General features: G+C 36.0%; 1 protein-coding gene across 1 annotated transcript in view; it reads left to right on the top strand.

The window, feature by feature from the left end:
- The window catches only part of SUGT1 (SGT1 homolog, MIS12 kinetochore complex assembly cochaperone), a 38,017-nt gene extending 24,878 nt beyond the window's left edge, over window positions 1-13,139 (top strand). Inside the window, exons 11-13 of the mRNA XM_046664447.1 lie at window positions 2,552-2,642; window positions 5,999-6,180; window positions 12,606-13,139. Coding sequence (XP_046520403.1) covers window positions 2,552-2,642; window positions 5,999-6,180; window positions 12,606-12,707 — 375 coding nt within the window. The 3' untranslated portion in view covers window positions 12,708-13,139. The remainder of the gene's footprint in view (window positions 1-2,551; window positions 2,643-5,998; window positions 6,181-12,605) is intronic.
- The last annotated feature ends 1,194 nt before the right edge of the window (window positions 13,140-14,333 follow it).

The following is a 14,333-nucleotide window of genomic DNA, read 5'->3' as shown; positions in this document are numbered from 1 at the left end:
CTAAAATCTGTGCCAATCTTCTTCTGTTTTGTATGTGGGACACCACCACAGCATGGCTTGATGAGCAGTGGATATGTCTGTGCCTGGGATCTGAACCCATAAACCCCAGGCTGCTGAAGCAGAGCATGCAAACTTAAGCACTGTGCCGCTGGGCCAGCCCTTATGTACCTTTTTGGTAAATATTCCAGCAGTGACAGCTTAAGATAACCAGAGTACCCTCAGTTAATATTGTGTATGAGAAAATACAAATGATATTTTACTTTAAAAAGATTAATCATAGTTCATTTTAGGGAATTCTAGAGAGTCTTATAAAATTTTTTTATTTATGTAGAATTTAAACATGTAAATTGCATTTAAAATACTTATCTTTTTGCACATTTCCCAGGCACATTTGTTTCATGTTTTTCTCTCATTATGACAACTTTTTTTGTTACGTTTCACTGCTCCTAAAGAAAATACAAATACTAAGAGACCACACCCCTTCCACACCATCCCTTCATGTCTGATTAAAAATATTGGCAGATTTCTCTGTTAGTATTTTGTTATTTTAAAATGCAAATTTTAAGGATTCTCTTGATAAAGGCAGGCGGTAGAAAGATTACCAGTAATTACTAATTTAAATGATTCTTCTGATCTAAAGGAGTCAAAGAACCAAGATGTAAATAGGCTTTTCTTTTTGTTAAATCTTTTTTTCCTGCTTATACAAGTAATAATCCTTTTCTTAGAAAAAAAATTAGAATATAAAATTCTAATTTGATTCTTAAACTATTTGCATAATAGTTATTACTGTGGTTACCAGCACTATAAATGCTGATTTCTGCCAGGCTAGAAACGGGAGTAGAGTGCATTATTGGAATAAGGAAAACAAAAGGTAGATCTAAGTGCTATGTGAGCTTATGTTAGGGTTAAGGGTAGACTCTAGGGGACCAGCCTTGATTAGAGAGATGTTTCTAGGATGCTGCTAATACTTCATTTTAATATGTGACCTTAGGTTCGCATTCAGAAGCTCTTCATAGTCTGCTTACACCTTTTTTTCCATGTGTATTTTTCACTGCTCTAACATAAGTCCTGGACTTGCAGCAAATTAGTCTCCTCTGTACTCCCTGATGCACTGTGTCCTTTCACACCTCAGGGCTCCAATTTTAGGCTCTTCTGTTTGCTTCTGGAGACCTACCCGCCTCCACCATTGCAAATGCTCCTACCCCTCACCGCTCTTCAAGGTGCCCTGAAACGTTCCCTGTTCACAGCCAGCTGTGACCTCTCCTGAGCTTTTAGAACATTTATTTGCCTCTTGAGTAACTTTCTCCAAGTATCTCACATGTTTCCAAATGGTCAAGGACATGTCTTTAATATTTTAAAAATCCCCCACATCCCTGAAGACTATACCTTGCTCATAATGCGTGTTTAATAATTATTGAATGATCTACACTGCTGGTGGGAATGCAAACTGGTACAGCCACTATGGAAAACAGTATGGAGATTCCTCAAAAAATTAAAAATAGAACTACCATACGATCCAGCCATCCCACTACTGGGTATTTATCCAAAGAGCTTGAAGTCAGCAATCCCAAAAGTCCTGTGCACCCCAATGTTTATTGCAGCACTGTTTACAGTAGCCAAGACGTGGAAGCAACCTAAGTGTCCAGCAACAGACGAATGGATAAAGAAGATGTGGTACATATATACAATGGAATACTACTCAGCTGCAAAACAGGACAAAATCGTTCCATTTGCAATAACATGGATGGACCTTGAGAGAATTATGTTAAGTGAAATAAGCCAGCGAGAGAAAGATAATCTGTGTATGACTCCACTCATGAGGAATTTAAAATTATGGACTAAGAACAGTTTAGTGGATACCAGGGGAAAGGTGGGGTGGGGGGTGGGCACAAAGGGTGAAGTGGTGCACCTACAACATGACTGACAAACATTAATGTACAATTGAAATTTCACAAGATTGTAACCTATCAATAACTCAATAAAAAGGTAAATAATTATTGAATGATCAATTGTAAAAATGTTAGCATTACTTGGACTCATTTTATACAATGGAATGAATTTCTCCACTCTAAGGTTAGTAATGTACATCGAAATGTAGTAATTCCTTTAGAACAGGCTTCTCAGGGGTGAGTGCTGCTGTTGACATTTTGGGCTGGATAATTCTTTTGTTGTGGAGGGGTTGCCCTGAATGTTGATGTTTAGTGGCACCCTAGCCTCTCCTCACTAGATGTCAATAGCACCCTCACCTGCACCCCAGGCGTGATATCAACAATGTCTCCAGACAAATCAACCCAGATTGAGAACACTACTTTAGAAGAAGAAAAGAGTGGATTTCAAGACTCTTCAATTTGTATGTTGTTTTTGAAGGCTGGCTTTTAAGTAGAAACAAAATAAATGTTTCAAAGTTGTTAAAATTTAACCTTGGATAATTTAAGGAAACTATCTCAAGGACACTATTATAAAACTTTGACTTAAACTTGAAAAATTGCATTTTTTCACTGTTTTGTGTATTTTACATTGAATAATGGATTTTATCTCATGTTTTCTCCAGATTGAAATTAAAATGAAAAAGCCAGAGGCTATAAGATGGGAAAAGCTAGAGGGGCAAGGAGATGTGCCTAAGCCGAAACAGTTCATAGCAGGTTTGTTTTCTGGACTTGATGAACCTTAAATTCATATTGTGTTATATGGTTGAAATTAAATAGTAATGAGCACTCTTTCTACTTTCATTATTCATGTTCCCGAGATAAGATACATTGAGTATAATAAGATTGCTCTGTAATGAATACAAAGTAGCCTTTCTTATGAAGGTTCTAACTTCTTAAACTCTAAGAATACAATGAGTGGCAGCAAAAGCCCAAAGGGAGTTGGGATTTGTTTACTATGTCAGTTTCTGACATCAGTTAGGGGTTGCTTGTTTTTTTGTGTTGACCTTTCCTGTTGTTTCTTTTTGGGTTTTAAGTGAATTAGTAGTTTACTCTGCTTACATATTTCCTCCTCTTCCCTGTCCTCTCTTACTTATTCCTTTCTGTTTCTTCTGATATTGTCAACTCAATTTCCTGAAATTTGAGGGCTTCATAAAGTATCTAGCATATTTCACTATACAGCCATGCTTCACATAACGACAGGGACACATTCTGAGAAATGTGTCGTTAGGTGATTTCGTTGTTGTGCGAACATCATAGCGTGCACTTACCCAAACCTGGGTGATAGAGCTGCTGTACGCTAATTTAACCCTTTAAGGAACAGGCTACTTTATGTTGGGTCAATTGTAAGCATATGCAATAGGCACATATGTATTTTTCTAACAGGATAATTAATCTGCAAGACACTCCTAGAACTACAACTAAGACTGTATTTTACGGCAATGTCCTCATTAATGAATGGAGAGAAATTTCTCTTTGATTAGAGTTAATGCCGTGATTGGATGACTGAAATGAGATAGCATTGTTTCAGCTACTTTAGATTTTTCGCTGCTTTCTATAACAGAAAATATAGTTACTTGTGGCACCTTTTAGAAGATAACGGAATTAGCCAACAGATCGTTGATTTTTATTAGCTTATTTTTATTTTGAAATAATTTTAGGTTTTCATAGAAGTTGGAGAAATGAGTTCTCATGTACCCTTCACCCAGCTTTTCTGCAAAATAACATCGTAATTAGCCTATAGCATACTTAGCAAAACCAGGACATTGACACCAACAGATAATTTTTAAGGATTGGAATATTTCAAGTTGATATTTAAGCTATTTAATTAAGCTTCTGCTTCACTTTGTTTGAAAGATGTAGTAGAGATGTTATGTGCTTTTCTTGTGGCTGACCCCCTAAAGAGATTTTTGGGCTGAGGTTTATATATAGCTCAAAGCATTTTTTTTTAAAGAAACACTTAAAATGTAGCGTCTCATTTAATTCTAACAGCACTATATTGTAGGCAGCCCAGTATTGTTCTTCCTGTTTTACAGGCTCAGAAGGGTTAAGCACCTTGCTTAATAATAGATCACCCAGCAGTTTTCATTCTCTAGGACTAAACCCAAGTCTTCAGAGTCTGGGTCTGGTTCTTCTGTTAATCCCATGTGTGATACTGCTTATTGCCACATTTTCTAACAATGCAAGGTCTCAGCTGACATAAGTATCTTTGTAGTTAATTGATAGTGTAGTGAATGAGCAAGAAAGTTGGGTTACCCATCTCTCAGTAGTTCATCTGCCATCTACATGGTGTTAAAGTTTTTCTAAGATTAAATATAAAGATTTTTTTAGTGTTAAAGTTTTTCTAAACTCAGTGCTTTGGATATTCAAGATGCTATTCCTCCTGTTTTGTTATATTTTTGTAAGGAATTAATATGCTTGTCAGATTCCTATGTATTGCAAGCTGGAGACTGCAGATAAGGGCAAGTTGCTTAACCTGTCTGGGCCAGGTCTCTTATCTGTAAAATGGAGATTAGAACCTGTGTTCTCATCCTTCTGGGGAATCAGCATTAGGATTAATTAAACCCTGTTTCCTAGGCTCTTAATTTGAGTTTTCTTTTCTTTGGCTGCTGGTGAAAATGTGCAGAGATAGAGGGGATTACTGGTAGAGGAAGGGTAGATAGGACTTGAAAACCAGTATGCTTGCCCTGAGTAAAACTGGGGGGAGGGCGGTGTTTTGTTTTGTGGGGTATAGACGGAGAAGGTTGGATTACAGGTGAAGAGAGGAGATGGAAAGACAGAATGAACAATTAGTAGTTTCTCAACTATTTTGAGAAAAGGGATATAGAGAGGTAGTAGTGGAAAAGGGACATTTGGATTAGGATTCATGTATCCTGAAATATTGATAGGGAAGCTTTGAATCAAGTTTTTTTTTTTTTAAGCTCTATAGCTACATTGTCCAGTATATTAGCCACTAGCCACATATACCTGTTGAGCACCTTGAAATATGAGTAGTCTGGATTGAGATGTGCTATAAGTGTAAAATATATACATACCAGATTTTGAAGATTTAGTATGAAAAAAGAACATAAAATTTCTTAGTATTTTTATACAGATTTCATGTTGAAATGATACTATTTTGGGATATATTATGTTGAATAAAATATATTAAAGTGTATTTCACCTGATTTATTTTAGTAATGTGGCTACTAGAAAATTTTAAATTATATATGTGGCTCAAGGTATATTTCCATTAGACAGTGAACAGAACTGCTCTTATAGCTACTAGGTAGGTTAGGTACTTTTTTACTTTTTAGGTGGCAAGGTCTTAATTCCTTTGGTTTGGGGGGCAGTCTTCTCAGTCCCCTGAGCCCCTGAGCCTGTGGCCTCTCTGGCTGCAAGCAGCCTCTGTTTACTTCACTGTGCCCTACAAGTACTATTATTTTCTGTGTGTGTGTGATGTGGTCATTGAACTCTAGATCATCACATGTTGTGTTTTTCAACATTCAGGAATTCCTTATTCCCTTTTGAAGTAATCTAATATTTTTAATGTGGGGAGAAGATAGTCTTAACTCATTGTCAAATGTCACGGATAATTATTTATATTTTCAGTTTATTTCTACTCTGAAAGATATGTAAGTACCTCAGAAAAAGCCACATTTTTAACATTTATTAAAATCTTGTTTACAAGAGAAATTTCTTAATGAAGTGTCTTTTAAAAAAATACTATTTTTAGAATTGCTTTAACGTTTCTGTAAGTATAAAAATTCTTGTATACTTCTTACCATTTCCTCGATTGCTAATATGTAGAATGTTTTTAATCTAATTTTGCGTTATTTTTACAAAAATTTACACTTAATGAGTTATTTTGCTCGTAAGAAGTTCCCAGAATTTACCTTATGCTTACTGATTCAGTTTTTAGAAGTGTAAATCTACTTATTGATGTATGTATCAGAAAGGCACGTTACAAACATGAATTTCAGCAATCTAAACTATTTGCTAAGATGTTCTATACACCATGGTCACAAAGTTTACTTATTCTTGACGTAATCAACATGTATTAGTTAATCACCTCTGTTTTTTTTAATCCATAGATGTAAAGAACCTATATCCATCGTCATCTCATTATACAAGAAATTGGGATAAATTGGTTGGTGAGATCAAAGAAGAAGAAAAGAATGAGAAGTTGGAGGGAGATGCAGCTTTAAACAAATTATTTCAGCAGATCTATTCAGATGGTTCTGATGAAGTGAAACGTGCCATGAACAAATCATTTGTAAGAACATGAGCTTTAAAAAAATACATTGTGGTAGTAAATTTCAGAAATTGTAAGATAACAATAAGTAGGTAATTTGAGACCGAATTGCATATAGTGTAGTTGGGAGACCTTTTTGAATAGGCTTTGTCTGAACATTTCTTCCTCCTCTAAACTTAGAGTAATTATTGAGGAATTTAGAAACTTGTGGAGGAGATGAGAAACAAGAGGTTTATTCCAAAGAAAAATCTTTTATCAATGAGTTAGATCTTGGAAGGCTTAAGAAATACCAAGGTTACAGAGTTATATTAGTTGGGATTTATCACAATAGCTGAATGAGCTTCCGTTGTTTACCTTCTAGAACCATGTATAGTCTTAATGTCAGAGATGAAGAATACAGAAGGGAAACTTCTAGAACAGTGTTTGTCAAGTAGAAGGTGCATATTGATTATTCATTCGTTTGTTGATAATTTTGTCTATTGATTAAGAAAATGCAAGCTTTTCGCCGGAGCAGCATAAATACCACCTGAATTAGCCCTCAAGTTCTGAAATTTTAATGACAAGTCATTACTGCAAAATTGTGTGGATTATCTGCTTAAAGATGTAATCATTTGATTTTTACCAGTAGTTCTGAGAGTGTCACTCTCTTAAGGCATTTATATTTATAGTAGAAAGTTAAAATTAATATTTAATAGTTAAACTTAATATTTAGTTAATAGATATGTTTGAGGCCCGGATGTTCCACGTAAGTTACCATGTAGTAATGGGTTATGATTGTACATTTCACTATTGATTTAAAAAAATATTTTTAACTACACTTGTAGAGGTAATTATAGGTTCATATGCAGTTGTAAGAAATAATACAGAGAGATCCCTTGTATTTTTTTTTATAGAGTTTCCCCTCTGGAAACATCTTGGAAAACTTTAGTACAACATCATAGCCGTGATATTGACAGATAAGATAGAGAACATTTCCATTGTGACAGGATTCCTTCATTGTTGTCATTTTATAGCCATAACTCACTTCCTTCCTGCCCCGACCCCTCCTTAAGCCCTGGCTACTAGTAATTGGACAGGTCTTTGTCAGACAGGTGGTTTGCAAATATTTTCTCCCAGTCTGTGGCTCATCTTTTCCTTTTCTTAACAATATTGCAGATCCAAAGTATTTCATTTTGATGAAGTCCAGTGTATCAGTTTTTCTTTTTATGGATCATGCTTTTGGTGTGAAGTCTAAGAATTTGCCTAGTCCTACATCTCAAAGATTTTTCTCCTGTGTTTTTTCTTTTAATATTACATTTAAATTTATGATCCATTTTGAGTTAATTTTTATATAAAGTGTGAGAGTAGGTTGAAGGCTTTTTTTTGTTAACCTATGTGTGTTCAATTGCTCCAGCACCATTTGTGGAAAAGGCTGTCTTCCTCCATTGAATTGCTTTTTTTACTTTATCAGTTGAAGCATATTTATGTGAGTCTATTTCTCGGTTTCCTGTTCCATTGATCTCCATGTCTGTCCCTCTGTTAATACCACAGTCTTGATTACTATAGCTATATTAGTCTTGAAATTGGGCAGATTCATTCCTCCTACTTTATTCTTCATTTTCAAAGTTACTTTAAATATTCTATTTCCTTTGCCTTTCCATAAAATTTTAGAATATTTTGCCTATGTGTACCAAAAAATCCTGTTAGGAATTGTATTGAACTGTTTTATCAGTATAGAGTGACTTCACTGTGTTGAATCTTTCACTCTATTTAGATCTCTGATTCTTTCATCAAGGTTATACCATTTTCAGCATATAAATCCCATACAGTATTTAATTAAATTTTTTTTGAGTGATTGTAAATGGTGTTGTATATTTACTTTTTGTGTCCACATGTTCGTTGCTAGCATCTAGAAATACGGTTGGTTTTTTTTATGTTGATCTTATATTCTGTGACCTTGCTGAACTCACTCATTAGTTCTAGGAAATTTTTTGGTAGATTCCTTGTGCTTCTCTTGACAATCATATCATCTTCAAATAGGGACAGTTTTATTTCTTCCTTTCTGATATGTATGCCTTTTATCTCCTTTTCTTGCTATATTGTGCTGGCTAGAATTTCCAGCACTATGTTGAGTAAGAGTAATGAGAGTGGACGTCCATGCCCTGTTCCTCATCTTACGGGAAAACCGCTCAGTCTTTCACCCTTAAGTATAATATTAGCTGTAGATTTTTGTAGATTTTCCAAGCTAAGAAAGTGCTGCTTTAGGGGCCAGCCCAGTGGCGTAGTGGTTAAGTTCATGCGTTCTGCTTCAGGGTTCGCTCCGTGGCCCAAGGTTCGTGGGTTTGGATCCTGGGTGCAGACCTACACACTGCTAACCAAACCATGTTGTGGCAGCATCCCACATACAAACTGGAGGAAGATTCGCACAGATGTTAGCTCAGGGCCAGTCTTCCTCACCCCAAAAAAAAAAGTTCTGCTCTAATCTTATTTTTCTAAGATTTTTATTATGAATGGCTGTTGACTTGTCAAATGATTTTTCTGTATTGATCAATATGATTATATGATTTTTCTTCTTTAGCCTGTTACAATGGTGATTTTATTTGATTAATATGGTTGATTTCTATTATTGAATCGACCTTGTATCGCTGGGATAAACCCCACTTGATCATAGTATATAATTCTTTTTATATAGTGCTCAATTATATTTTCAGATACTTTGAATTTTGTGTCTATATTCACGAGAGATACTGGTCTATAGTGTTCTTTCTTTTTTTTTTTTGGTTGGAGAAGATTTACCCTGAGCTAACATCTGTTGCCAGTCTTCCCTTTTTTCCCCCCTGCCTAAAACCCCAGTACATAATTCTATATTCTAGTTGTAAGTGCTTTTAGTTCTTCTATGGGAGCCACTGCCACAGCATGGCTATTGATAGACGAGTGGTGTGGTTCTGTGCCTGGGAACTGAACCTGGGCCACCAAAGCAAGGCATGCCAAACTTTAACTGCTAGGCCACAGGACTGGCTCTATAGTGTTCTTTTTTTGTATTGTCTTTGTCTGGTTTTGGTATCAGGGTGATACTAACTTCATAAAATGAATTGAGAAGTGTTCTGTCATCATCTGCTTTGGGGAAGAAATTGTGTAGAATTGGTGTTATTTTTCTTTAAACATTCTTTAAACCAGTGACACCATCTGAGCATTTTTTTGGGGGGAGACTTTAAATTATAAGTTTAATTATCCTAATAGCTCATAGGACTATTCAGCTTATCTGTTACATGTTGAGTGACTTGTGGTAGTTTGCATTTTTGAGGAATTGGTCCATTTTGTCTAAGTTGTCAGTGTTGAGAATATTCTCTTACTACCTTTTTTGATGTCTGCAGAGTCTGTAGTGATATTCCATTTCATTCCATAATGGTGGTTTGTCTTCTCTTTTTTTTCTTTGTCATTCTTGCTAGAGGTTTGTCAGTTTTGATGTTTTTTCAAAGAATCAGCTCTTTGTTGATCTTAAAAATTTTTTTTCTATTTTTTTGTTGTTTCTTTCTTGTTTAGAGAGCTTCCTTTAAGCTTTCTTTTAGATCTGCCTGTGACAAACTGTCCTGGCAAGGATTTCTTTGGATTTATCCAGATTGAGGTTTGCTCAGTTTCTTCAATCTATAGGTTTCTGTCTTTTGCTAAATTGGGGAAATTTTCAGCTGTTACTTCTTTGAGTACTTTTTCAGACCTCCCTTCTTTGTGCTCTCCCTTCCTGGAACGTGACAGCACAAATGTTTAGATACGTTATTATAGTCCCACAGATCCCTGGGACTCACTTCATTTTATCTCTGTTTTCTCTTTGTTGTTCAGATTAGGTGATTTATATTGTTTTCTTTTCCAGTTCACTGATTCTTTCCTCTGTTCCCTCTGTTTTGCTCTTGAGCCCATCCACTGACCTTTTTATTTGAATTGTATTTTTCAATTCTGAAACTTTTCTTTGTTTCTTCTTTATATCTTCTGTTTCTTTGCTGAGGTTTTCTATTTTTTCATTTGTTTCAAGCGTGTTGATAATTTCTTGTTGAAGCATTTTTACCTTGACTGCTTTAAAATCTTTGTCAGATAGTTTTAACATCTCTGTCATGTCAATGTTAGTGTCTGTTGATTGTCTTCTTTTATAAAAATATAATCTGAAATCTTCCTGAGTTTTGGTGCTTTTCCCAGCACAAGTGCTTTTCAGTTGAAACCTGGACATTTTCATGTTATGCTGTGAGACTCTGCATCTTATTTAAACCCTCCTTCTTAGTTGACTTTCTCTGATAACTACTCTGGCAGAGGAAGGGAAGGCAATGCCTCACTACTGACAGGTGAAGGTCAAAATCGAGAACCCCCACTTGGTCTCCTTAGACACCCCAGAGCATCTTCTTGTTATTGCTAGGGGTGGCTAAGAGTTCTGGCTCCCCACGGGATTTCCACTGACATCACAGGTAGTAGAGGAGGTGGATTCATGACAGCCTAGCACGGATGGAAGTCTAGGCTCCCCACTCAGCCTTTGCTGGCCTAGGTGGGGATGAGGCCACAGTTTCTTCTCTGGTGTTTAGCTGGAGTAGAGCAATTATTGTCGAAAAATTTTCTGTCTCCCTAAGCTGTCTTTCCTGAAGTTTTAGCTAGAGAGATCAGGCTTTTGTTGGGGCTTTTTTTGTTGGTGCCCCTTGGCATTTCCAGCTTTTTCACCTCCAACTCTAGCATATACGAGGCAAAAAGAAAACACAGGGAACTCACCACCATGATGTTCCTTGGGTCCCAAGGTCCCTAGATGATGTTTCTTCTTCTCTTTACCTTTTAGAGTAATCTTATGTTTGTTTTATTTATATAATGTCTAAGGTTTTTAGTAGTACTTAGTGGGAAGAATAGGAAAAAATACATCTGCTTCATGTCCTCAGAAGTCAATCTCAGTATTGACTTTTTGAAGAGTATGCTGGACAAAATAGCAGTGTGTGAAATTTCAACAAGAGATTACAGAATCTGCGTCCATTTTCATACAGAGACTTTGCTAATTGTAATTGAACCATATACACCCATAAAACAAGCCATCTGTTTGGCAGCATTGACCTGGAGCATACCAAGGGCTTGTGTCTCTCCTTGTGATAATACAAAAGAAACAAAATAGACTGTTGTCTGTGATCTCCCAGTCTAATTGGTACAGAAGACCAACATGTACAAAATAATAGAAGGGAAATGCTAAATTGTACTGCAGTGAATAGAGAGAGAGGGGAAAATAAATGTTGTCAGTGAATTATGATCAGGTTATAAACTAAATCTTCTTCCCTCAGTCCTCTTAATAGTTTATTAGATAGACTTGTCCCATTTTATTCAACATTTTATTTGAAGCCTTCCTTGTGCCAGGCCACTGTGCTTTAGATCTAGGATATAAGTATTAGTAAAATATACTCCTTCCCTTTTAGGAGATGTCAAGTTTAGTTGGAGCCAAGGATGAGAAGCAGATATAAGAAAGCAGACTCTTAAAATTTTAACAGTGCATTGTGATACATCTTATATTAATGGTAGTTATGCTCATACAGAAGATATATTTTACAAGAGTGGAGTCCTGATTAGAGGCAAAAAAGACCACAGAGAAATGGTGAGATGTCATGCTTGGAGGATAACTAAAGACAGAAAAAGAACTGGGATAGAGAACATCCCATACGTAGCAACCCGTGTAAGGGAGCTTGGCAGCAGGCATGGGGCGTGGGGTTATATTGAGGTTCCAGTATTATATTAGGGTATGTAACTTTATATGTTTGCTAGCAACACAGCTGATTATTTACAAATGTTTAGATTTATTCACACTGCTCTTTGCTATGATCCAAGCCAGTGAATTTTTATTTTATTAAGATCACAGATGTTCAGAAGTCGGGTTTTTTTTTATGTGTTTGTGAATATGCTAGGGTAGTTGGTAGGTAGTATATTCAGTAGATGATAAATAGACAACCAGTTCTTTACTGAGACGCTGACTTTCTGTACCTGTCGGTACCTTGATTTTAAAAAATTCCAGCATACACTTGCAGTATGTTTGGCACAGAGAGAGCATTAAGAAAGGGCTCCTAAAGTTCTGTCCAACTAGTATAGAAAGAGTTTACTTTGCCTGGTTTTTACTGTCGTCTGCAAAGGAGGTTACGTCATTATTTTCTTTGGGAGCCAATTTTGTTTTCATTTTAAGGTAGTTTTTCTACCTACCTAGCTGATTAGCAGAGGGGAACGTGGCTCTTTATATTGCGGTGTATGTGAACAAGATGCTCCTACCTAACTGTTGTAGAGTTTCCATTTCAGATTTTACAGAATATGGTAACTGGAAAGCCTAAGGTTAAATCAAAATATTATCTTGTGTTTATATTGAGCCAAACATAGCTTATATTTGGGACTTTATGCTTCAAACATTTTTAGAAAGTATTCTGTTTGATTATGTGGTCTAAGAATTAATCTATTTTTATTTCTTATTGCAGATGGAGTCTGGTGGTACAGTTTTGAGTACCAATTGGTCTGATGTAGGTAAAAGGAAAGTTGAAATCAATCCCCCTGATGATATGGAATGGAAAAAGTACTAAATAAATTAACTTGCTATCACTTTTATTGCATATATTCACCTAATGCGCATTGTGTATTAATACTGCATTCTTGAATTTTGAACACTGAGTATCTTTTTGAAAGATTATACCTCTTTACCTCTTTGTGCTTTGAAATTATTTTCTCTGGTGTTCTAAGAGTCTAATGAAGAATGAAGATAATGTTTTATCACTTCTGTCCTTAAGCATTTCAGACATGCTGAAGTGGAAGATAGATTACTACCTAGTTTTGGGCGTGGAGAAATCATCAATGGAATATCTTGGGTTGTTGCCTTATTTTTGATGCATTGTTCTGTTAATAATTTATTAGACTTGGCAACTTTGGGTGAGCATAGATTTTTCAACTTCAGTGTTATATTGTTTGCTTTTAAAAACTGCTTTTGAATGGAGTTGTAAATACAATTTTTCTATGAAGTTTGGTTTATTTACCTTTTTCTTAAGTTTTTAATGAGAACTTTGAGAAATTATTTATCATAAGAAATTCCCATTTGGTTCTTTTTATGGGAAGTATTTGTAATTGCACTGAGATTTTGGTCTTTAACTTCAAATTCCTGTATAAAACATAGACACTTGAGTTTAACATGCTGCAAATTTATCTATACTGAAGGAGAATCTGTGAAGCTGGGGCAAAGAGTGATTTGGGAAAGCCCAACTCCACGTCTTGCTGCTTTTGCCACAGCAGGAGTCCTGGAATTACAGCACTGGTGGTTTGGGTTTGGTTTTGTTTGGGTTTTTTGTCTTTATTGGAAAATCTCTCTTCTCACATCCCTATGATTACTTTGGTTTCAGTGGTTTAGGGTAGCTGCTGAGAGAGTAAATTAATACATATATATTTGGTATCTATCTACTCTGTAGAATAAATAGATATCATGAAACACATAGATACCATAGAATACAAAAACTAAAAGACATGATCATTAACTTTACAGAGTTTATAATCTAGCAGAGAGAGAAAATTAACATTCATGAAGGAATTATGGAATGGTTGAATGCTGAACTCATTAGCAATACAGTTTTGAGACACAAAAGAAGTGTTCTATGATTAAAATTCTTTGCAGCCTAAGCTGTGCATAGGCCTAGAGTACCTGTAGGTCTGACTTCATTTTCTGACCACAATGCCCTTGAGGTTGGTACCTGTTACGTCTCACTAACGTTTTGTGGCAAGGCACTACTCTGTCTGCTCTTAACTGAGGTTAGGGTGAATGGGAGGCAAATCAGTCATCATTTCAGCCTTTGAAAGAGTGGCAATTCAGCCCTTCCTTCTAGTCGTTGGACATGAAGCGTGGGAGAGTTCATCAGGAAAATGGTGGTGGGGCGATACCAGCCCATACCCAAACCTGTTGTGATAGCTTGTTTAAGCATGCAGCGCTTTTCACTTGTCTTCTGCCCACTTAGAGCTACAGGCTACTTTGTTTTTGAACACTGAAGGAAAAGGCAAAATTAAGTTCTTGCTTTTGTGAATTTCTCAAATTTTCTCCTTAGGGAGACAAGATAGTGATTTTTTTTTCCTGTATGTTAAATTTTCTCAATTACCATTAGTCCTAAGGGGTCGGGAGGCTCTTGCTACAGAGGTGGTAAGTCAGGGACATAACAGCGCTACACCAGAAG

The sequence above is a fragment of the Equus quagga genome, chromosome 6 (genome assembly GCF_021613505.1).
Source record: "Equus quagga isolate Etosha38 chromosome 6, UCLA_HA_Equagga_1.0, whole genome shotgun sequence".
NCBI lineage: Eukaryota > Metazoa > Chordata > Mammalia > Perissodactyla > Equidae > Equus > Equus quagga.
This window is presented reverse-complemented; position numbering and strand designations above follow the sequence as displayed.